General features: G+C 41.3%; 3 protein-coding genes and 1 pseudogene across 8 annotated transcripts in view; all 4 read left to right on the forward strand.

The window, feature by feature from the left end:
- Positions 1 to 168: 168 nt before the first annotated feature.
- The window catches only part of LOC129868843 (protocadherin gamma-C5-like), a 138,984-nt gene continuing 117,793 nt past the window's right edge, over positions 169 to 21,359 (forward strand). Inside the window, exon 1 of one of the 6 annotated variants that reach the window (XM_055943145.1) lies at positions 169 to 2,698. In XM_055943145.1, coding sequence (XP_055799120.1) covers positions 314 to 2,698 — 2,385 coding nt within the window. In that variant the 5' untranslated portion in view covers positions 169 to 313. Of the gene's footprint in view, positions 2,699 to 12,690; positions 15,260 to 18,172; positions 20,766 to 21,359 lie in introns of those variants that run through there. The other 5 variants (XM_055943157.1, XM_055943136.1, XM_055943151.1 and 2 more) reach the window with 5 other exon arrangements.
- Positions 2,746 to 6,116, forward strand: LOC129868846 (protocadherin beta-16-like). Its single transcript, XM_055943160.1, has one exon. It carries the CDS (start codon positions 3,379 to 3,381, stop codon positions 5,932 to 5,934), a length of 2,556 nt encoding a protein of 851 aa, XP_055799135.1. The 5' UTR covers positions 2,746 to 3,378; the 3' UTR covers positions 5,935 to 6,116.
- On the forward strand, positions 7,990 to 10,864 carry LOC129868847 (protocadherin gamma-A12-like). Its single transcript, XM_055943161.1, has one exon. The coding sequence runs from the start codon at positions 8,306 to 8,308 to the stop codon at positions 10,724 to 10,726; it is 2,421 nt and encodes an 806-aa protein (XP_055799136.1). The 5' UTR covers positions 7,990 to 8,305; the 3' UTR covers positions 10,727 to 10,864.
- On the forward strand, positions 16,060 to 17,769 carry LOC129867886 (protocadherin beta-16-like; annotated as a pseudogene).

The following is a 21,359-nucleotide window of genomic DNA, read 5'->3' on the forward strand; positions in this document are numbered from 1 at the left end:
TATTTCACATTTAAATGCTGCACGGCGTCTAGATTCAGTTGTATTGGCCATGTAGTTAGAGACTGTACACTAATCGCTCTTGCGTTTTTTCCTGTAGCCTCATGGCGTCGCTCCTCGCCAACTCTATGCTGTGGGTTTTTGGAACACTCCCATTTCGTTTTGAGCTATATGAGCAGGATTTATCCGCACAGCCATTTCCTTGCGGAGCATAACACTGAGTACTGTAAGATAGACCATTAGCTTTTGGGGTTTTGTGTAGATACTGTGCTTATTTACATACTTTTTCATGTTTCTGCGATTGCCGTAAGTGAAGATGTCGGTATCTACTACATCATGCGGATCTAAATGGCGTTTGCAATGTGCTATGCTTTTGCTTGCTATCGTGCGGGCCTCTTTTGCGGACATTCGATATTCTGTTCCAGAGGAGACAAAGACAAAACATGTAATCGGGAGCTTAAGTAGTGACCTTCGTTTGGATGTTAAGCGACTGGGGGTTCGGAAGGCCCGAGTTGATTACCAGGGACAGAAACGGTACTGTGGAGTAGACTTGGACTCCGGAGATCTCATTGTTCTCGAGAGAATCGACAGGGAGACGCTTTGTGAAACTACCTCACCCTGTATCTTGCATTTTGAGTTCATCCTGGAAAATCCTTTGGAGCTGCACAATATTGGGCTGGAAATACAGGACATAAATGACCACGCACCTCTTTTCCCCAAGGATTTAATCAAACTGGAAATAAGCGAATCTGCAACAACAGGCAGTAGATATAAAATAGCTTCTGCTCGAGATTTAGATGTAGGCATTAACTCCGTTCAAAGCTATGTGCTTGGTCAAAATGGTTATTTTGTTTTAGATGCAAAAAACAGCAGAGAAAGGTATGTTGAAATTGTATTGCAAAATAGTCTCGACCGAGAGAAGGACGGTGAACATTCTCTAATGCTAACGGCAATTGACGGGGGGAATCCACTTCGGTCTGGTAGTGTTACAATAAATATTCTCGTAATTGATGTAAATGATAACGGTCCAATATTTTCGCAAGCTGTGTATACGGTAACCGTTTTTGAAAATTCACCACAAGGTACCTCCCTGCTCAAGGTAAGCGCAACTGATAAAGATGAGGGTGCTAATGGTCACATTACATACTACATTAATCATGTGTCTGAAAACACAAAGCGTTTATTCAATATTGACCAAAACAGTGGGGAGATTACTGCAATTGGCGAGCTTGACCACGAAAAGGCCTCCTCTTATGAAGTGGAGATACAGGCGGAGGATGGCGGGGGGCAGGCCGGACACTGCAAAGTCCTCGTTGAAGTATCTGACATAAATGACAATGCACCCACAATAACTGTGAAATCAGTCACCAATCCGATTCCAGAGAACATCCCAGCGGGCATTGAAATAGCTGTTATTAATGTAAAGGATCAGGACCATGGAGAGAACAGCAGAGTGAAGTGCAACATTGCGGAAAACCTACCTTTTAAACTCCAATCCTCAATTAAAAACTACTTTACCTTAATAAGCAGCACCCCTCTGGATCGAGAGCAAATCTCTGAATATGATGTCACCATAATAGCAACCGATGGAGGAACGCCGTCATTGTCCTCAAGTGTTATTTTGAGTTTCCACATTTCTGATATAAATGACAATCCTCCTGTGTTTGAAGAACAATCCTACAGCGCCTATGTGATTGAAAATAACAAGCCGGGCTCCTCTATGTGTTCTGTTACTGCCAGAGACCCAGACTGGAGACAGAACGGCACGGTGGTCTATTCTCTATTGTCCAGTGAGATCAACGGTGTTCCGGTGTCCTCATTTTTATCCATCAACGGAGACACGGGGGTGATCCATGCTGTGAGAGCATTTGATTATGAGCAGTTTAGGAGCTTCAAAGTCCACGTTGTAGCCAGAGACAATGGTTCTCCTCCACTCAGCAGTAACGTGACTGTGAGTGTCTTCATAACAGATGAGAATGATAACTCTCCCCAGATATTATACCCTGCTCCAGCAGGGAACTCCTTGATGACTGAGATGGTCCCCAAAGCTGCTCTCGCAGGGTCCCTGGTTTCCAAGGTGATAGCTGTGGATGCTGACTCTGGACAGAACGCGTGGCTTTCATATCACATCGTGAAATCGACTGATCCGGGACTTTTCACTATTGGTCTCCACAGTGGAGAGATCAGCGCACAGCGGGACATTTCTGAATCTGACAGTATGAAGCAGAACCTTGTTATATCAGTGAAAGATAACGGACAGCCCTCTCTCTCTACAACCTGTGATGTATATTTACTCATATCAGATAACTTGGCTGAAGTTCCAGAACTGAAAGACATGGCTTATGAGGATAGTTCCAAACTAACTTCCTATTTGATCATCGGTCTGGTCTCTGTCTCCACCTTTTTCCTGACTTTCATTATTCTCATCCTGGCGGTGAGGTTCTGCCGCAGTAGAAAGCCTAGAATGTTGTTTGATGGAGCAGTCGCCATTCCCAGCGCGTATTTCCCTCCCAACTATGCAGAGGTGGATGGAGCTGGAACTCTCCGTAGTTCTTACAATTATGACGCATACCTGACAACGGGCTCACGCACCAGTGACTTCAAGTTTGCCAGATCTTACAACACGCTGCCTGCTGACCAGACGCTGAGGAAAGAAATCAAAGATCAAGATTCGTTAGTGGACACCAAGGACTTGAACGAGGTAGGATTGTACATATTTGTGCTAGTACTGTATGTTGTCATTTAATCCGAGCCCAAAAGCATGATTGCTTTCCTATAAATGTTACTTACATATCTTGCGTTCATTGTTTTTAATTGTGCAAACTGTTGATCGAACTTTTTTACTCTGAACAGCCTTGCAATACCCTCGGTCTATAGCGTGAAATTTCAGCATTTCGTTTGAAATTCTTCATAATTGTAGGCCTATTTCACCCATTATGACTTTGTATCCCTGTTGTTTTCGGTTTGCAGCATGTCTGTATTAATCATGACATCACCATGGGACTTCTTATAGGCTTAAGAGTATGATTATTAGATCAATTCAGCTTCACATATTGTTAATTTGATTATGCAGATTACACATTAGCCTACAGCATGGCGTGGAATACGATGTCCTACTCTGGTAATGAAATCGTTCCTTTATTTAGTCAATGTTGATATGTAACACAGCGGGTCGCTGTTGGCTTACAAAAGCAAAAATACACATTGAAACCCACCCACTCCTGCCCCCAATCCGTCGTTATATTTTGTGGCGACTGCTTTCTTGCTTAAAGCCTTTCACGTTGGATACTCTTACCAAGGTAGAGGTCATATTTGTAGACGTTTTTGTATATATAGCCTATACTAAGAGATTTGGGATCATTTAATTAATCTGAAGTTATTATGGAATATAGAAGAGGTTCCATGTTGAGGCGAGGGCGATGGACCACCTTTGTCTTCCTATTATTGACCGTCCATCAGTGTGTCGGGGATATTCGCTATTCCATGGCAGAAGAAATTAAACGAGGTTCTGTGGTTGGGAGATTTTCTCAGGATTTGGGCATCGATGTAAAAACACTGTCGACCAGAAGACCAAGGATCGAATTCGAAGGTAGTACACGATACTGTGACATTAACCAGAAGACTGGAGATTTGGTTGTGAACGAGCGGATGGACAGAGAGGAGCTGTGCGGACAAAGGCCGTCGTGTGCTTTGCATTTTGACTTCTTTTTGGAAAACCCTCTAGAGTTGCACCGTGTCACACTTGACATCCAAGATGTTAACGACAACTTCCCAACATTTCCCAATGAAGTAATCAAATTAGAGATCAGAGAATCGGCCAATAAAGGAGAGCGATTTTCCATTGACGAGGCCATCGACACAGATACGGGAGTCAATTCAGTTCAGGGTTATACTCTATCGGCAAACGAACATTTCACCTTGTCTGTTCACACAAGTGCTGATACGGGTAAATATGCAGAGATCGTACTAGAGCATGAACTAGACCGTGAAAAACAGGAAGAACTATCACTTATTCTGACAGCTTATGATGGCGGAAAGCCACAGAAATCTGGCACAGTAGTTATACAGGTCCGGGTACTAGATGCTAATGATAATGTCCCTGTATTTACGCAGTCTATTTATAAGGTGAGTGTGCCTGAAAACGCTCCATTGGGTACTGCCGTGGTCACTGTCAGTGCCAGCGATGCAGATGAAGGGGCGAATGGAGAGGTTACATATGAATTCAGTCATATTTCTATCAAAACAAAAAATACTTTCTCTATTGATCCAAAAAGTGGAGAGATTAAAATAAAATCAATGATAGATTTTGAAGATACATCGTCCTTTGAGCTGCGAGTTAAAGCTAAAGATGGAGCAGGTCAGGCTGCTTCATGTAAAGTTATTGTTGACGTCGCTGATATTAATGACAACGCCCCAGTCATACTTATTAAGTCATTAAAATCACCATTTCCAGAAAACTCACCAGCCGGTACAGAGGTTGCCTTAATTTATGTACAGGACAGAGATTCCGAGTCCAACAGCAAAGTAAGATGTTCTATTGAGCAGAACACATACTTCAAATTGTCCCCGTCAATCAAAAAACACCTTTCCCTAATAACTGCTGTGGAATTGGATCGTGAGACACAGTCCGAATACAACATCACTCTTATTGCAACCGATGAAGGATATCCTCCACTGTCATCTTTTCAAACGATTACGTTAATTGTTTCTGATGTGAATGACAACCCTCCTGTGTTTGAAGAACAATCCTACAGCGCCTATGTGACTGAAAATAACAAACCTGACTCCTCATTATGTTCGGTTACTGCCAGAGACCCAGACTGGAGACAGAACGGTACGGTGGTCTATTCTCTATTGCCCAGTGAGGTCAACGGTGTTCCGGTGTCCTCATTTCTATCCATTAACGGAGACACGGGGGTGATCAATGCTGTGAGAGCATTTGATTATGAGCAGTTTAGGAGCTTCAAAGTCCACGTTGTAGCCAGAGACAATGGTTCTCCTCCACTCAGCAGTAACGTGACTGTGAGTGTCTTCATAACAGATGAGAATGATAACTCTCCCCAGATATTATACCCTGCTCCAGCAGGGAACTCCTTGATGACTGAGATGGTCCCCAAAGCTGCTCTGGCGGGGTCACTGGTTTCCAAGGTGATAGCTGTGGATGCTGACTCTGGACAGAACGCGTGGCTTTCATATCAGATCGTGAAATCGACTGATCCGGGACTTTTCAATATTGGTATCCACAGCGGGGAGATCAGGGCACAGCGCGACATTTCTGAATCTGACAGTACAAAGCAGAACCTTGTCATATTAATAAAGGACAATGGACAGCCCTCTCTATCTACAAGTTGTGATGTATATTTACTCATATCAGATAACTTGGCTGAAGTTCCACAACTGAAAGACATGACTTATGAGGATAGTTCCAAACTAACTTCCTATTTGATCATTGGTCTGGTCTCTGTCTCCACCTTTTTCCTGACTTTCATTATTCTCATCCTGGCCGTGAGGTTCTGCCACAGTAGAAAGCCTAGAATGTTGTTTGATGGAGCAGTCGCCATTCCAAGCGCGTATTTTCCTCCCAACTATGCAGAGGTGGATGGAGCTGGAACTCTGCGCAGTTCTTACAATTATGACGCATACCTGACAACGGGCTCACGCACCAGTGACTTTAAGTTCGTCAGATCTTACAATGACAGCACGCTGCCTGCTGACCAGACACTGACAAGATGTCCAGATACATTATTAGAAGGGAGTATCATCACTCTCAACACTGCAGGAGATGCGAATGAGGTAAGCCTTCACTCATCTGAGATACCACCTTTTGTACGTGAGTTGTTTCGTTGTGGGAGAATGTGTTATGTATGTGGAAAATACATTCTGGGCCTTAATGGCTTATGCCATCCTATAGAAACAGTAGGGGTATACTCGGTTTAGATGATAACATCTTAGTTAGCTGAAATGTGGAATTTATCCTTTCATTGTTTTGTTTGATTGGTTGAGTTTCAAAGGTGCTCGCTGTTCCTTCTCTTCTCTATGAGGAGTAATTCACTAGGGGTTTGATTTGATGGAAGCAGTTTGCTCCTTGTTTCTTTGGGCTGTGGTTTCCTATAAATAAAACTAGCAATGCAGTTTCGGTTGCTTTTAGTTGAGTATGCTTGTGATGTTTTCTTCACAGATTGTCTAATGGAGTTGACAATAAAGCTTGATGGAGATAGGAAAACATGGTTGAGACTACTTTTGAAAAGGAATCAGGCATTTTATAATAAATGGAATGTATTGACCTGGAAAGAGTTTTGAATGGCTTTTGAAACTTGATTATATATTGTTAGGATGTGTTTTTAAAATGCCCATTGCCTACTGTTTTTCTTAAGGTCGCCTACATTTCAGCACCAGACCAGTGGACAGCGGGGTGACATGTTTTAGTTTACTGAAGTCTAACGGTCAAAAACTCAAAGATAGAATGCGAAAGAATTAGCATTATTTTGATGACTAACGAAACATCGATAGTGAAATCGACAGTTTTCATGATGATGGTTGAAATATATTATTATCCAGGAAAAAAATATGTTGCAACTAGTCTACTAATGGCTTATTGTGTGAATATTTAGGCATACTGTGTACGTTTTTCCTAATATGATATATTCCAAGAAGGACTCATGGAAAACAATATAGGCCTACGAGCATGCTGTTTTTCTGATAGACTCATGATGTCGCTTTCCACCAGCTAAGTACAGTTAACTATATACCTCCACCTACGACGGGGGAGTGGGCTACATACAGCGTGTCGCATTACCATTTTTCACTGAAAAGCGGTTAGACATTGTAATCTTTCTGCCGTTTGGCTATTGATTGTGGACAATTGGCCATAATTGCTATTAGACATTGAAGATGGGCTACAAAGGCATTACGGTTTTCTATTTGCTTTTCGTCTGTCTTTTTGCCTTTCCTTCATACACATCAGCAAAGGAGACGTGAGCTATTCTATACCAGAGCAGGTGAAACGCGGATCTGTGATCGGAAATATAGCCAAGGTTCTGATGTTGGATGATAAGCGATTGGGTGTTATTTTTTAAATTTAAATTACACTTCGTTTTTCACAATTAGAAATACACATTCAAACATAAGAACCTGTAGACTATATCGGTTTCCTATTTAAATTTAGTACTGTGTAGGCTTCATTTTTTTCCCGCTGTTCGTAGTAGGCTGGTGTATCGCTGTTATCGCTACACCAATTCTCAAAATCTATCGATTTGTCTTTTTATATCATCATGTCGGTTCAGAATTTCTTTTTTCGATAGTAGTATCATTTAGGTAGAAGCTTGCTCATTGTTTGTCTATGGCATCCTGATGCATATGTTTAACAAGCATTGCAATTGTTATTCATCTTTATGGAAGTCTGGTTGTTGTGTTCGCCCAAAGTAATTCTGACATGCAGTAGGCTAAGTGTATTTTCTTACCCTGTTTTATAGTAACTGAATGGAGGATAATGTTGAGTTTTTAAATGGAATCCGTTTAAAAATAAGAACTTGACATGGCCATATAGATGAGTTATTATTCATTTTTCTAATTTCTCATTTCACAATAAATATATTGGAGTAGATTGAGATTTAAGCCTATTGCATTTTAGCGTTCTGAAACATCCCCATTGATAATTCAGCAACTCTTGATGTCACCTACGTTTCAGCCCCGGGTACGTGGACAGCGACTAAACTTTTTTCCTTCACTTTAACGTCAGTTTAAATCCTGCCAAACTCAAATGAAGACGGGAACAATACCACATGTTGGTTTGTTGAGTGAGGACATATTGATAGCTAGTGGAATCCGTGCATTGCATTGGCTTAAAGGAGAAAGTTGCGAACAGTGTAAATAAATCAATGTTTTTACCTTATGGGACTGTTCTTATTCAAGAAAAGGAGTTCATACATCATACAAGCATTACTTTACAATATTTCTGTATATCTATTTATTATTTAACTGAAGTCATAGGCTACATCATCTTTGTATGAAAATACAATTCTAAGATAGAAGACTATTGATGTACATTGTGTGCTGTTTTTTTAATGACTCAGGATGTCGCTGTTCACCAGCTAAGAAAAGTTAGGCAGCCTACACTTCTCAACCCAATAATAGATTACTCAAAGGGCGGATACAACCTATCGCGCCATTATCACTGAGGAGCAGTCGGCACAATAATCTCGTGTTTTCAGTTGGGTAATTTATCTTAGCCAATATTTGTAGTAGCCTATATTGCATTTTTTTTTTGCCTTCACCTTGGAATTGGACTATTTTCGTTTGTACATCGAAAATGGGCTACATTGGATTTACAGTTTCAGCTTTTGTCCTCCATGTGGCTTTTGTTCTATCCCAAATACGCATCAGCAATGGCGATATGACCTATTCCATTCCAGAGGAGATGAAACGCGGATCTGTGGTCGGAAATATAGCCAAGGATCTTGGGTTGGATGCTAAGAAACTGTCGGCTCGAAAAGCTCGTTTGGAAGAGGATGGAACTAAACACTTCTGTGACATTAACCTGAATTCGGGAGATCTTGTTGTCGCTGAAAGAATTGATAGGGAGCAGCTTTGCGGTCCGAGGATTTCATGTGGGCTAAAGTATGAAATGGTTCTTGAAAGTCCTTTAGAATTGCATCGCATATCTCTTCAGATTCAGGATGTGAACGATAATTCACCACAGTTTGCAGATGATGTTATCAATTTGGAAATAACGGAATCAGCTGATAAAGGTGAACGTTTCCCCATTAATGAGGCCCACGATGCAGATATAGGTCAGAATGCAGTTCAAAGCTACTCTTTGCAAAGGAATGACCATTTTGTCTTGAATGTTCATACTAATCGAGATGGAGGTAAATACGGTGAGTTAGTGTTAGAAAAGGAGCTGGACCGAGAACAAAAGCAGGAGGTGACATTGTTACTTACGGCTGTTGATGGTGGGACCCCACAGAGATCTGGTACTGTAGTTATACACGTTACTGTGTTGGATGCTAACGATAATATTCCAGTATTTAGCCAGGACGTGTATAAGGTCAGTCTACCAGAAAATTCTCCGTTGGGCACCATGGTAGCTACAGTCCGCGCAACTGATGTAGACGAGGGAGCAAATGGCGAGGTAACATATGATCTAGGTCGAATTTCTGATGAGTTGAAGAATTTGTTTCAACTCGATAGTAAAACTGGGGTTATAAATCTGTCTGGACCTATAGATTATGAGGAGCAGCCCATTTTTGAGCTGCGCGTCCTCGCCAAAGATGGTGCAGGTTTGGTGTCATACACAAAAGTACTGATAGATATTACTGACGTAAACGACAACGCACCAGTGATATTAATAAAAACTCTGACCAATCCAATTCCAGAGAATGTGTTACCTGGCACAGAGGTGGGCATCATTAATGTACAGGATAAAGACTCGGAGGGAAATAGACAGGTCCGCTGCTCCATTCAACAAAATGTTCCATTCAAATTAAATCCCTCAATCAAAAACTATTATTCTCTGGTAACAACGAGTGAACTCGACCGTGAGATAATATCAGATTACAACATAACTATCACTGCCTCCGACGAGGGGTCTCCACCTTTATCCTCCTCAAAGATCATTAATTTATCTGTATCAGACGTGAATGACAACCCACCTGTGTTTGAAGAACAATCCTACAGCACCTATGTGACTGAAAATAACAAACCTGGCTCCTCTATGTGTTCTGTTACTGCCAGAGACCCAGACTGGAGACAGAACGGTACGGTGGTCTATTCTCTATTGTCTAGTGGTATCAATGGTGTTCCGGTGTCCTCATTTGTATCCATCAACGGAGACACGGGGGTGATCCATGCTGTGAGAGCATTTGATTATGAGCAGTTTAGGAGCTTCAAAGTCCACGTTGTAGCCAGAGACAATGGTTCTCCTCCACTCAGCAGTAACGTGACAGTGAGTGTCTTCATAACAGATGAGAATGATAACTCTCCCCAGATATTATACCCTGCTCCAGCAGGGAACTCCTTGATGACTGAGATGGTCCCCAAAGCTGCTCTGGCGGGGTCACTGGTTACCAAGGTGATAGCTGTGGATGCTGACTCTGGACAAAACGCGTGGCTTTCATATCACATTGTGAAATCGATTGATCCGGGACTTTTCACTATTGGTCTCCACAGTGGAGAGATCAGGGCCCAGCGGGACATTTCTGAATCTGACAGTATGAAGCAGAACCTTGTTATATCAGTGAAAGATAACGGACAGCCCTCTCTCTCTACAACCTGTGATATATACTTACTCATATCAGATAACTTGGCTGAAGTTCCAGAAATGAAAGACATGGCTTATGAGGATAGTTCCAAACTAACTTCCTATCTGATCATTGCACTGGTCTCTGTCTCCACATTTTTTCTGACTTTCATTATTCTCATCCTGGCCGTGAGGTTCTGCCGCAGTAGAAAGCCTAGAATGTTGTTTGATGGAGCAGTCGCCATTCCCAGCGCGTATTTCCCTCCCAACTATGCAGAGGTGGATGGAGCTGGAACTCTGCGCAGTTCTTACAATTATGACGCATACCTGACAACCGGCTCACGCACCAGTGACTTTAAGTTTGTCAGATCTTACAATGACAGCACGCTGCCTGCTGACCAGACACTGAAGAGAAGCCCAACGACGTTATTAGAAGGAAGTTTCATCACGCTCAACACTGCTGGGGAGTCTATTGAGGTAAGACAGAACTAAGAGGAGATATCCCTTTTTTCTGTGTGCGAATGCATCGGATGTTATGATATCAGAATATCTTTCCTAGTGTGTTAGTGGTCTTTTCCTTAACTTGTTCTTTATCCGCGGGATTATGAAGGCTTATTTAAAGACATCTATATTCACTTTTTAATTCCTTTTCACAGGGGATAATCTTTCAGTTTTGTTGTTGGTGTGTATAAAGTTAGCCATACTACCCCAATCATGGAGTTTGTTTACATTTTCCTTTCTGTAGTATCCTCATTTTCTACTATATTTTTCTTTAAGTATATTGGCTACGTTTCCATATTTCAGCACGTGGTTAGTGGACAGCGACGTAACCATCACTTTACCTTAGAGCAGTGATCACCAGCCTTTTCTGAGTCAAGATCACTTTCTGAGTCAAAATGCATGCTGAGATCTACCGCTTTGATTTTTTATTAACCTGACTAAAAAAATGTAATCCTATGCAACAATAACCAATTAAAAACTGTTCTGTACCAATGAGGTTTGTGCAGTTAGATATTGGCCCAATACATTAACACCACATACTGGCTTTGCTTGAATTTACCTGTCAATGCATTGTTGTTCGGGACATATAAAAAAATGGTATTTCAAAATTTGAAGTAGGCTATATGATCACACCGGTAATAGGTCCATTGTTGTATTACTTGTAAGGCACAACTGAGTGAGCATACGTTTAAATCAGTTGCTTTTTATTTTACTGGGCTGATGGTGCCTGCATCTGATGGTCAGTCTCCCAGGGAGGGAGAGAGCAGCAGACTGATGGCCGTCTCTCAACATCCCTCCGCTCTCCCTTTCCTCCACTGACACTGACCAAAAAGGGACACCGTCTTCCAGCTGATGACGAAACTCGAGTCGCACAGCATTATTTCTGCGTCATGCACAAATGCATGTTGTTACTCCTATGAACAGAGAAAGTGAAATATTTCTTGATATTAAAAAAGACCCAAGACGCTAATAATAATAACAATGCCTATAGATACACGTTCCTACTGATTTATTACTGCTGCACTGCTTGTTGTAGCGCTGAGTGGAAATAGAAAGAACGTGCATTTTATGGCTTTTAAGTGTTGACTAGGAGGTGTTGACAGTAATGAGTAAGAACTTAAACATGAACTCACTCATTAAAAACAGCAGCTCTTTGCTGTATTCGTTGACAGTCTCTCTAGTCATGGTTTTAAACGTTTAGAAATCTCACAGTATCAATTTTGCCGTAGCTTTCTTTTATGCCTGCTATGTTACTGCAGTCTCGGTCATCTTAGCAATCTTATTGGCCAGCGGTGGCATAATGCACTTGATTTCCTCTCCAGGCCCACCGGAATGACAGAGTTGGTACCTTCAGACACATGAAATGGCAACAGTTTGCCTACCCGGCGCGCAGGGCTGATGAATTGGCTGCACCTACCACCAACAGCCCGAGACTTTAAAAAAAAGAGGAATACAAGGCTTTATCGTTGGGTTTTTTACAGAAATGTTTGGCATCGACTAGAAATGGCTTGGAGATCGACCGGTTGGTGACCACTGCCTTAGAGTATAGTGGACATATAATTGCTGGGTGTGATTAATAATACGGATTAGTCATAGTTGAATTTTATGTGGACGGTTGATATAGCTTATCTTTTTATTTATTTTTGTTATTCGGCAATACATGAATAGTCAGACAGTGGCAAAAGTATGGAAATATTGAATTTACTTTTCATATCTTCTCATTTATGATTAGGAGTTGATTGCGCACAACTATTGGTTTTCCTCTCTTCTCTTGCTAAGCTACATGAAACGTTCGTCATACTTCACACAACTCAAAAAGGGGGGAAATATTGACCAAGATGATAAATGACGTAGAACTGTTTGTATTGTGACTGCTGTTTTCTGTAAGAACTCAGGATGTCGCTGTTTACCATAAATAGAATTGCATGCTTTTCTCCACCCACCATTGGACTATTCAAGAGTAATAGGCTATATTGCATCACTTTCACCGAAGAGCAGTCGGATAACAATCGTTTTGCTATTCCTTTTGAGAGGCTAATATTGTACTCTTACGTTACAGTATCATTTCGACTAGTTTTGAACTCTTATGTTAACACTTGGTTATAATCATCCAGAATGGGGTACACAGGATTTTCGTTTTTTACCTTTTTGTTCCGTCTGGCTTTTTGTCATTGCCTGATGCGCATCAGCAATGGAGACTTGAGCTATTCAATTCCAGAGGAGATGAAGCGCGGATCTGTGATCGGAAATCTAGTTAAGGATCTGGGGCTGGATGCTAAGAGACTTTCAGGTCGTAAAGCTCGTTTGGATATGGATGGCAGTCGTCAACGTTACTGTGACATTAATGTGAATACTGGAGAATTAATTGTGGCTGAAACAATAGACAGGGAGGAGCTGTGTGGACCGAAGGTTTCTTGTTCTTTAAAATACGAGCTTGTGCTGGAAAAACCTCTGGAATTACATCGTATTAATGTGCAAGTCCAAGATATAAATGACAATTCACCACGGTTTCCCAATGCACGTATTGATCTAGAAATTCGGGAATCTGCTGTCAAAGGCGCAAGATATCCCTTGGATGAACCTCATGACTCTGACATAGGATTAAATGCTATACAAAGCTATTCACTGGAGAGGAATGCCTATTTCATTTTGGACGTTCAAACGAGCTCAGACGGAGGAAAATATGGCGAGTTAGTGTTAGAAAAAGAGCTAGATCGAGAACAACAACAAGAGGTGACGTTGTTACTTTCTGCTGTTGATGGCGGGACTCCGCAGAGATCTGGTACTGTAGTTATACACGTCACTGTGTTGGATGCGAACGATAATAAACCAGTGTTTAGTCAGACAGTGTATAAAGTCCGTTTGCCTGAAAATTCTCCAACCGGGACTGTTGTAGTTGCAGTTAGTGCTAGTGATGAAGACGAAGGAGCAGATGGAGAAGTATCATATGAGTTCAATCGCATTTCCGATAAAGCAGCTAAACTGTTTTCCATCGACAAAAAGACTGGCGAGATTAAAGTGCAGGGTCCCATAGATTATGAAGAAAATACAGAATACGAAGTGCGTGTCCAGGCTAAAGATGGGTCTGGCTTAGCTGGCAATGCAAAAGTAATCATAGAAATCACTGACTTAAATGACAACGCACCAGTGATATTGATCAAATCCTTTAACAATCCCATCCCTGAGAATGTGTTACCTGGTACAGAGGTGGGGATCATAAATGTACAAGATGAAGATTCAGAGGGAAATAGACAGGTCCGCTGCTCCATACAACAAAATGTTCCTTTCAAACTAAACCCGTCTATCAAAAACTACTATTCTCTGATAACAACAGGTGAACTGGACCGTGAGATAATATCAGATTATAACATAACTATCACTGCCACTGACGAGGGGTCTCCACCTTTATCCTCCTCAAAGATTATTAATTTATCTGTGTCAGACGTGAACGACAACCCACCAGTGTTTGAAGAACAATCATACAGCGCCTATGTGACTGAAAATAACACGCCTGGCTCCTCAATATGTTCGGTTACTGCCAGAGATCCAGACTGGAGACAGAACGGTACGGTGGTCTGTTCTCTATTGCCCAGTGAGGTCAACGGTGTTCCGGTGTCCTCATTTGTATCCATTAACGGAGACACGGGGGTGATCCACGCTGTGAGAGCATTTGATTATGAGCAGTTCAGGAACTTCAAAGTCCACGTTGTAGCCAGAGACAATGGTTCTCCTCCACTCAGCAGTAACGTGACAGTGAGTGTCTTCATAACAGATGAAAATGATAACTCTCCCCAGATATTATACCCTGCTCCAGCAGGGAACTCCTTGATGACTGAGATGGTCCCCAAAGCTGCTCTGGCTGGGTCCCTGGTTTCCAAGGTGATAGCTGTGGATGCTGACTCTGGACAGAACGCGTGGCTTTCATATCACATCGTGAAATCGATTGATCCGGGACTTTTCACTATTGGTCTCCACAGTGGAGAGATCAGGGCACAGCGGGACATTTCTGAATCTGACAGTATGAAGCAGAACCTTGTTATATCAGTGAAAGATAACGGACAGCCCTCTCTCTCTACAACCTGTGATGTATATTTACTCATATCAGATAACTTGGCTGAAGTTCCAGAACTGAAAGACATGACTTATGAAGATAGTTCCAAACTAACTTCCTATTTGATCATCGGTCTGGTCTCTGTTTCCACCTTTTTCCTGACATTCATTATTCTCATCCTGGCCGTGAGGTTCTGCCGCAGTAGAAAGCCTAGAATGTTGTTTGATGGAGCAGTCGCCATTCCCAGCGCGTATTTCCCTCCCAACTATGCAGAGGTGGATGGAGCTGGAACTCTGCGCAGTTCTTACAATTATGACGCATACTTGACAACCGGCTCACGCACCAGTGACTTCAAGTTTGTCAGATCTTACAATGACAGCACGCTGCCTGCTGACCAGACGCTGACAAGATGTCCAGATACATTATTAGAAGGGAGTATCATCACGCTCAACACTGCAGGAGAGGTGAATGAGGTAAGCCTTCACTCATCTGAGATACCACCGTTTGTACGTGAGTTGTTTCGTTGTGGGAGAATGTGTTATGTATGTGGAAAATACATTCTGGGCCTTAATGGCTTATGCCATCCTATAGAAACAGTAGGTCTATACTCGGTTTAGATGATAACATCTTAGTTAGCTGAAATGTGGAATTTATCCACTCATCGTTTTGTTTGATTGGTTGAGTTTCAAAGGTGCTCGCTGTTCCTTCTCTTCTCTATGAGGAGTAATTCACTAGGGGTTTGATTTGATGGAAGCAGTTTGCTCCTTGTTTCTTTGGGCTGTGGTTTCCTATAAATAAAACAAGCAATGCAGTTTCGGTTGCTTTTAGTTGAGAATGCTTGTGATGTTTTCTTCACAGATTGTCTAATGGAGTTGACAATAAAGCTTGATGGAGATAGGAAAACATGGTTTAGACTACTTTTGAAAAGGAATCAGGCATTTTATAATAAATGGATTGTATTGACCTGGGAAGTTTTTTTAATGTCTTTTGAAACTTGATTATATATTATTAGGATGAGTATTTAAAATCCCCATTGCCTACTGTTTTTCTTAAGGTCGCCTACATTTCAGCACCAGACCAGTGGACAGCGAGGTGACATGTTTTAGTTTACTGAAGTCTAGCTGTCAAAAACTCAAAGATAGAATGCGATTGAAGTATCATTATTTTGATGACTAACGAGACATCGATAGTGAAATCGACAGTTTTCATGATGATGGTTGAAATATATTATTATCCAGGAAAAAAATATGTTGCAACTAGTCTACTAATGGCTTATTGTGTGAATATTTAGGCATACTGTGTACGTTTCTCCTAATAGGGTCCCTCATCAATGTCTTCTCATGATCATGTTACGACGAGGTTACTATTGATTTGAAGCCTATATATTTAATGTTTTAGTAAAGTCATCTGCGTTTGGAGAATATGATACATTCCAAGAAGGACACATGGAAAACAATATAGGCCTACGAGCATGCTGTTTTTCTGATAGACTCATGATGTCGCTTTCCACCAGCTAAGTACAGTTAACTGTACACCTCCACCTACGACGGGGGAGTAGGCTACATACAGCGGGTCGCATTACCATTTTTCACTGAAAAGCGCTTAGACATTGTAATCTTTCTGCCGTTTGGCTATTGATTGTGGACAATTGGCCATAATTCCTATTAGACATTGAAGATGGGCTACAAAGGCTTTACGTTTTTTGCATTTGCTTTTCGTCTGTCTTTTTGCCTTTCCTTCATACACATCAGCAAAGGAGACATGAGCTATTCTATACCAGAGCAGGTGAAACGCGGATCTGTGATCGGAAATATAGCCATGGATCTGAGGTTGGATGCTAAGAGACTTTCGGCTCGAAAATATCCTTTGGAGGAGGATGCAACAAAACACTATTGTGACGTTACTTTGAATTCGGGAGATCTTGTTGTCACTGAATTAATAGACAGGTAGCAGCTTTGCAGTGGGAGAATTTTATCTATTTATATGAAATGTTTCCGGAGAATCGTTTAGAAATGCACCGCATATCTTTTCAGATTCAGGATGTGATGGACAATTAACCCCAGTTATCTGTTGATGTTATTAAATTGGAAATGATGGAGGCTTCGGTCAAAGTGGCTCACTTTCCCATTAATGAAGCCCACGATTCAGACATAGGTCAGAATGCAGTTCAAAGCATTTATTTACAAAGGAATTATCATTTTTGTTGAATGTTCATACTAATCGAGACGGAGAAAAATACAGTGATTTGGTATTAGAGAAGGAATAAGATCGAGAACAACAACAGGAGGTGACATTATTACTTACTTCGGTTGACGGTGGGGCTCCACGGAGATCTGGTACTGTAGTTATACACGGTACTGTGTTGGATGCTGACGACAATATCCCAGTATTTAGCCAGGATGTTTACAAGGTCATTTTTCCTGAAAATTCTCAGTTTTGGTACTTTGAGGTAAGACCACTCGATGTATTACTCATTGGAAAGTGGTGGCACTTTTTACTGAGTGGAACATCCTGGTTAAATACAAATGTGTCTTTTTACATCACCATGTAGGTTCAGAATTTCTTTTTCGATAGTAGTATCATTTAGGTAGAAGCTTGAACAGTTTGTCTATGGCATCCTGATGCATATGTTTAACAAGCATTGCAATTTTTATTCATCTTTATGGAAGTCTGGTTGTTGTATTCGCCCAAAGTAATTCTGACATGCAGTAGGCTAAGTGTATTTTCTTACCCTGTTTTATAGTAACTGAATCGAGGATAATGTTGAGTTTTTAAATGGAATCCGTTTAAAAATAAGAACTTGACATGGCCATATAGATACGTTATTATTCGTTTTTCTAATTTCTCATTTCACAATAAATATATTGGAGTAGATTGAGATTTAAGCCTATTGCGTTTTAGCGTTCTGAAACATCCCCATTGATAATTCAGCAACTCTTGATGTCACCTACGTTTCAGCCCCGGGTACGTGGACAGCGACTAAACTTTTTTCCTTCACTTTAACGTCAGTTTAAATCCTGCCAAACTCAAATGAAGACGGGAACAATACCACACGTTGGTTTGTTGAGTGAGGACATATTGATAGCTAGTGGAATCCGTGCATTGCATTGGCTTAAAGGAGAAAGTTGCGACTAGTGTTAACTCAATGTTTTTACCTTATGGGACTGTTCTTATTCAAGAAAAGGAGTTAATACATCATACAAGCATTACTTTAAATGTATTTCTGTATATCTATTTATTATTTAACTGAAGTCATAGGCTACATCATCTTTGTATGAAAATACAATTCTAAGATAGAAGACTATTGATGTACATTGTGTGCTGTTTTTTTAATGACTCAGGATGTCGCTGTTCACCAGCTAAGAAAAGTTAGGCAGCCTACACTTCTCAACCCAATAATAGATTACTCAAAGGGCGGATACAACCTATCGCGCCATTATCACTGAGGAGCAGTCGGCACAATAATCTCGTGTTTTCAGTTGGGTAATTTATCTTAGCCAATATTTGTAGTAGCCTATATTGCATTTTTTTTTGCCTTCACCTTGGAATTGGACTATTTTCGTTTGTACATCGAAAATGGGCTACATTGGATTTACAGTTTCAGCTTTTGTCCTCCATGTGGCTTTTGTTCTATCCCTAATACGCATCAGCAATGGCGATATGACCTATTCCATTCCAGAGGAGATGAAACGCGGATCTGTGGTCGGAAATATAGCCAAGGATCTTGGGTTGGATTCTAAAAGACTGTCGGCTCGAAAAGCTCGTTTAGAAGAGGATGGAACTAAACACTTCTGTGACATTAACCTGAATTCGGGAGATCTTGTTGTCGCTGAAAGAATTGATAGGGAGCAGCTTTGCGGTCCGAGGATTTCATGTGGGCTAAAGTATGAAATGGTTCTTGAAAGTCCTTTAGAATTGCATCGCATATCTCTTCAGATTCAGGATGTGAACGATAATTCACCACAGTTTGCAGATGATGTTATCAAATTGGAAATAAGTGAATCAGCTCATAAAGGTGAACGTTTCCCAATTAATGAGGCCCACGATGCAGATATAGGTCAGAATGCAGTTCAAAGCTACTCTTTGCAAAGGAATGACCATTTTGTCTTGAATGTTCATACTAATCGAGATGGAGGTAAATACGGTGAGTTAGTGTTAGAAAAGGAGCTGGACCGAGAACAAAAGCAGGAGGTGACGTTGTTACTTACGGCTGTTGATGGTGGGACCCCACAGAGATCTGGTACTGTAGTTATACACGTTACTGTGTTGGATGCTAACGATAATATTCCAGTATTTAGCCAGGACGTGTATAAGGTCAGTCTACCAGAAAATTCTCCGTTGGGCACCATAGTAGCTACAGTCCGCGCAACTGATGTAGACGAGGGAGCAAATGGCGAGGTAACATATGATCTAGGTCGAATTTCTGATGAGTTGAAGAATTTGTTTCAACTCGATAGTAAAACTGGGGTTATAAATCTGTCTGGACCGATTGATTATGAGGAGCAGCCCATTTATGAGCTGCGCGTCCTCGCCAAAGATGGTGCAGGTTTGGTGTCATACACAAAATTACTGATAGATATTACTGACGTAAACGACAACGCACCAGTGATATTAATAAAAACTCTGACCAATCCAATTCCCGAGAATGTGTTACCTGGCACAGAGGTGGGCATCATTAATGTACAGGATAAAGATTCGGAGGGAAATAGACAGGTCCGCTGCTCCATTCAACAAAATGTTCCATTCAAATTAAACCCCTCAATCAAAAACTATTATTCTCTGGTAACAACGAGTGAACTAGACCGTGAGATAATATCAGATTATAACATAACTATCACTGCCACTGACGAGGGGTCTCCACCTTTATCCTCCTCAAAGACTATTCATTTATCTGTGTCAGACGTGAACGACAACCCTCCTGTGTTTGAAGAACAATCCTACAGCACCTATGTGACTGAAAATAACAAGCCTGGCTCCTCTATGTGTTCTGTTACTGCCAGAGACGCAGACTGGAGACAGAACGGCACAGTGGTCTATTCTCTATTGCCCAGTGAGATAAATGGTGTTCCGGTGTCCTCATTTGTATCCATCAACGGAGACACGGGGGTGATCCATGCTGTGAGAGCATTTGATTATGAGCAGTTTAGGAGCTTTAAAGTCCACGTTGTAGCCAGAGACAATGGTTCTCCTCCACTCAGCAGTAACGTGACAGTGAGTGTCTTCATAACAGATGAGAATGATAACTCTCCCCAGATATTATACCCTGCTCCAGCAGGGAACTCCTTGATGACTGAAATGGTCCCCAAAGCTGCTCTAGCGGGGTCCCTGGTTTCCAAGGTGATAGCTGTGGATGCTGACTCTGGACAAAACGCGTGGCTTTCATATCACATCGTGAAATCGACTGATCCGGGACTTTTCACTATTGTTCTCCACAGTGGAGAGATCAGGGCACAGCGGGACATTTCTGAATCTGACAGTATGAAGCAGAACCTTGTTATATCAGTGAAAGATAACGGACAGCCCTCTCTCTCTACAACCTGTGATGTATATTTACTCATATCAGATAACTTGGCTGAAGTTCCAGAACTGAAAGACATGGCTTATGAGGATAGTTCCAAACTAACTTCCTATTTGATCATCGCACTGGTCTCTGTGTCGACCTTTTTCCTGACTTTCATTATTCTCATCCTGGCCGTGAGGTTCTGCCGCAGTAGAAAGCCTAGAATGTTGTTTGATGGAGCAGTCGCCATTCCCAGCGCGTATTTCCCTCCCAACTATGCAGAGGTGGATGGAGCTGGAACTCTGCGCAGTTCTTACAATTATGACGCATACCTGACAACGGGCTCACGCACCAGTGACTTCAAGTTTGCCGGATCTTACAATGACAGCACGCTGCCTGCTGACCAGACACTGAAGAAGAACCTAAATGAACCTTTTGGAGAAAATATAATCACGTTCAACACCTTGGGGGAGAGCGAGGTGAGATTTCATTTCTTTGACATTTTGATAAACGAAAATGCTTTATTTGTTTATTTAGCCGTTTTGCATAGTCCATCATATGAAACTATAGGTAGCTAACTGTATTGTGTGTTAGGCTAATATTATTACAACAGTCTTGTCTCCTGTACTCTTTCAGTCATTTGATTAAGTCTAATTTTTTGATCTCTGATAATCTCTGAGGATGTATTTCTTTTCCCGCCTTGATCCCATTTTAATGTTATTTAGTAAAACACGTAGGTCCGTTTCAGCACCACTTAAAAGTGCAATAGGTAAAGAAGTGGATGATGTTTGAAAGAAACGCTGGATTTTTAAATGACCTTTTTCCCCTTCGAACACTGTAATGGGTAGAGACGTGAAATATGTTTGAAAGAAATGCTTGATTTTAAAAGGACCTTTTTCTAGTGATTATATTTGGAATTACTTTATTGGCATGATATTTTGAATGCTACATGGACAGACTACTTTGCCCATTGATCATTCGATTGAGATGTTGACTCACGTGTGCTGTAACACAAAAGGGGATTCGTGTTTTTACAATCCTGCATTTTGAAATAGTCTACCTCTGTTGATATG

This window comes from Salvelinus fontinalis, chromosome 13 (genome assembly GCF_029448725.1).
Source record: "Salvelinus fontinalis isolate EN_2023a chromosome 13, ASM2944872v1, whole genome shotgun sequence".
Classification (NCBI taxonomy): Eukaryota; Metazoa; Chordata; class Actinopteri; order Salmoniformes; family Salmonidae; genus Salvelinus; species Salvelinus fontinalis.

Bases quoted from the DNA above. Each gene is read 5' to 3' on its own strand.
- LOC129868846 (XM_055943160.1), top strand. From the start codon at position 3,379: ATGGAATATAGAAGAGGTTCCATGTTGAGGCGAGGGCGATGGACCACC.
- LOC129868847 (XM_055943161.1), top strand. From the start codon at position 8,306: ATGGGCTACATTGGATTTACAGTTTCAGCTTTTGTCCTCCATGTGGCT.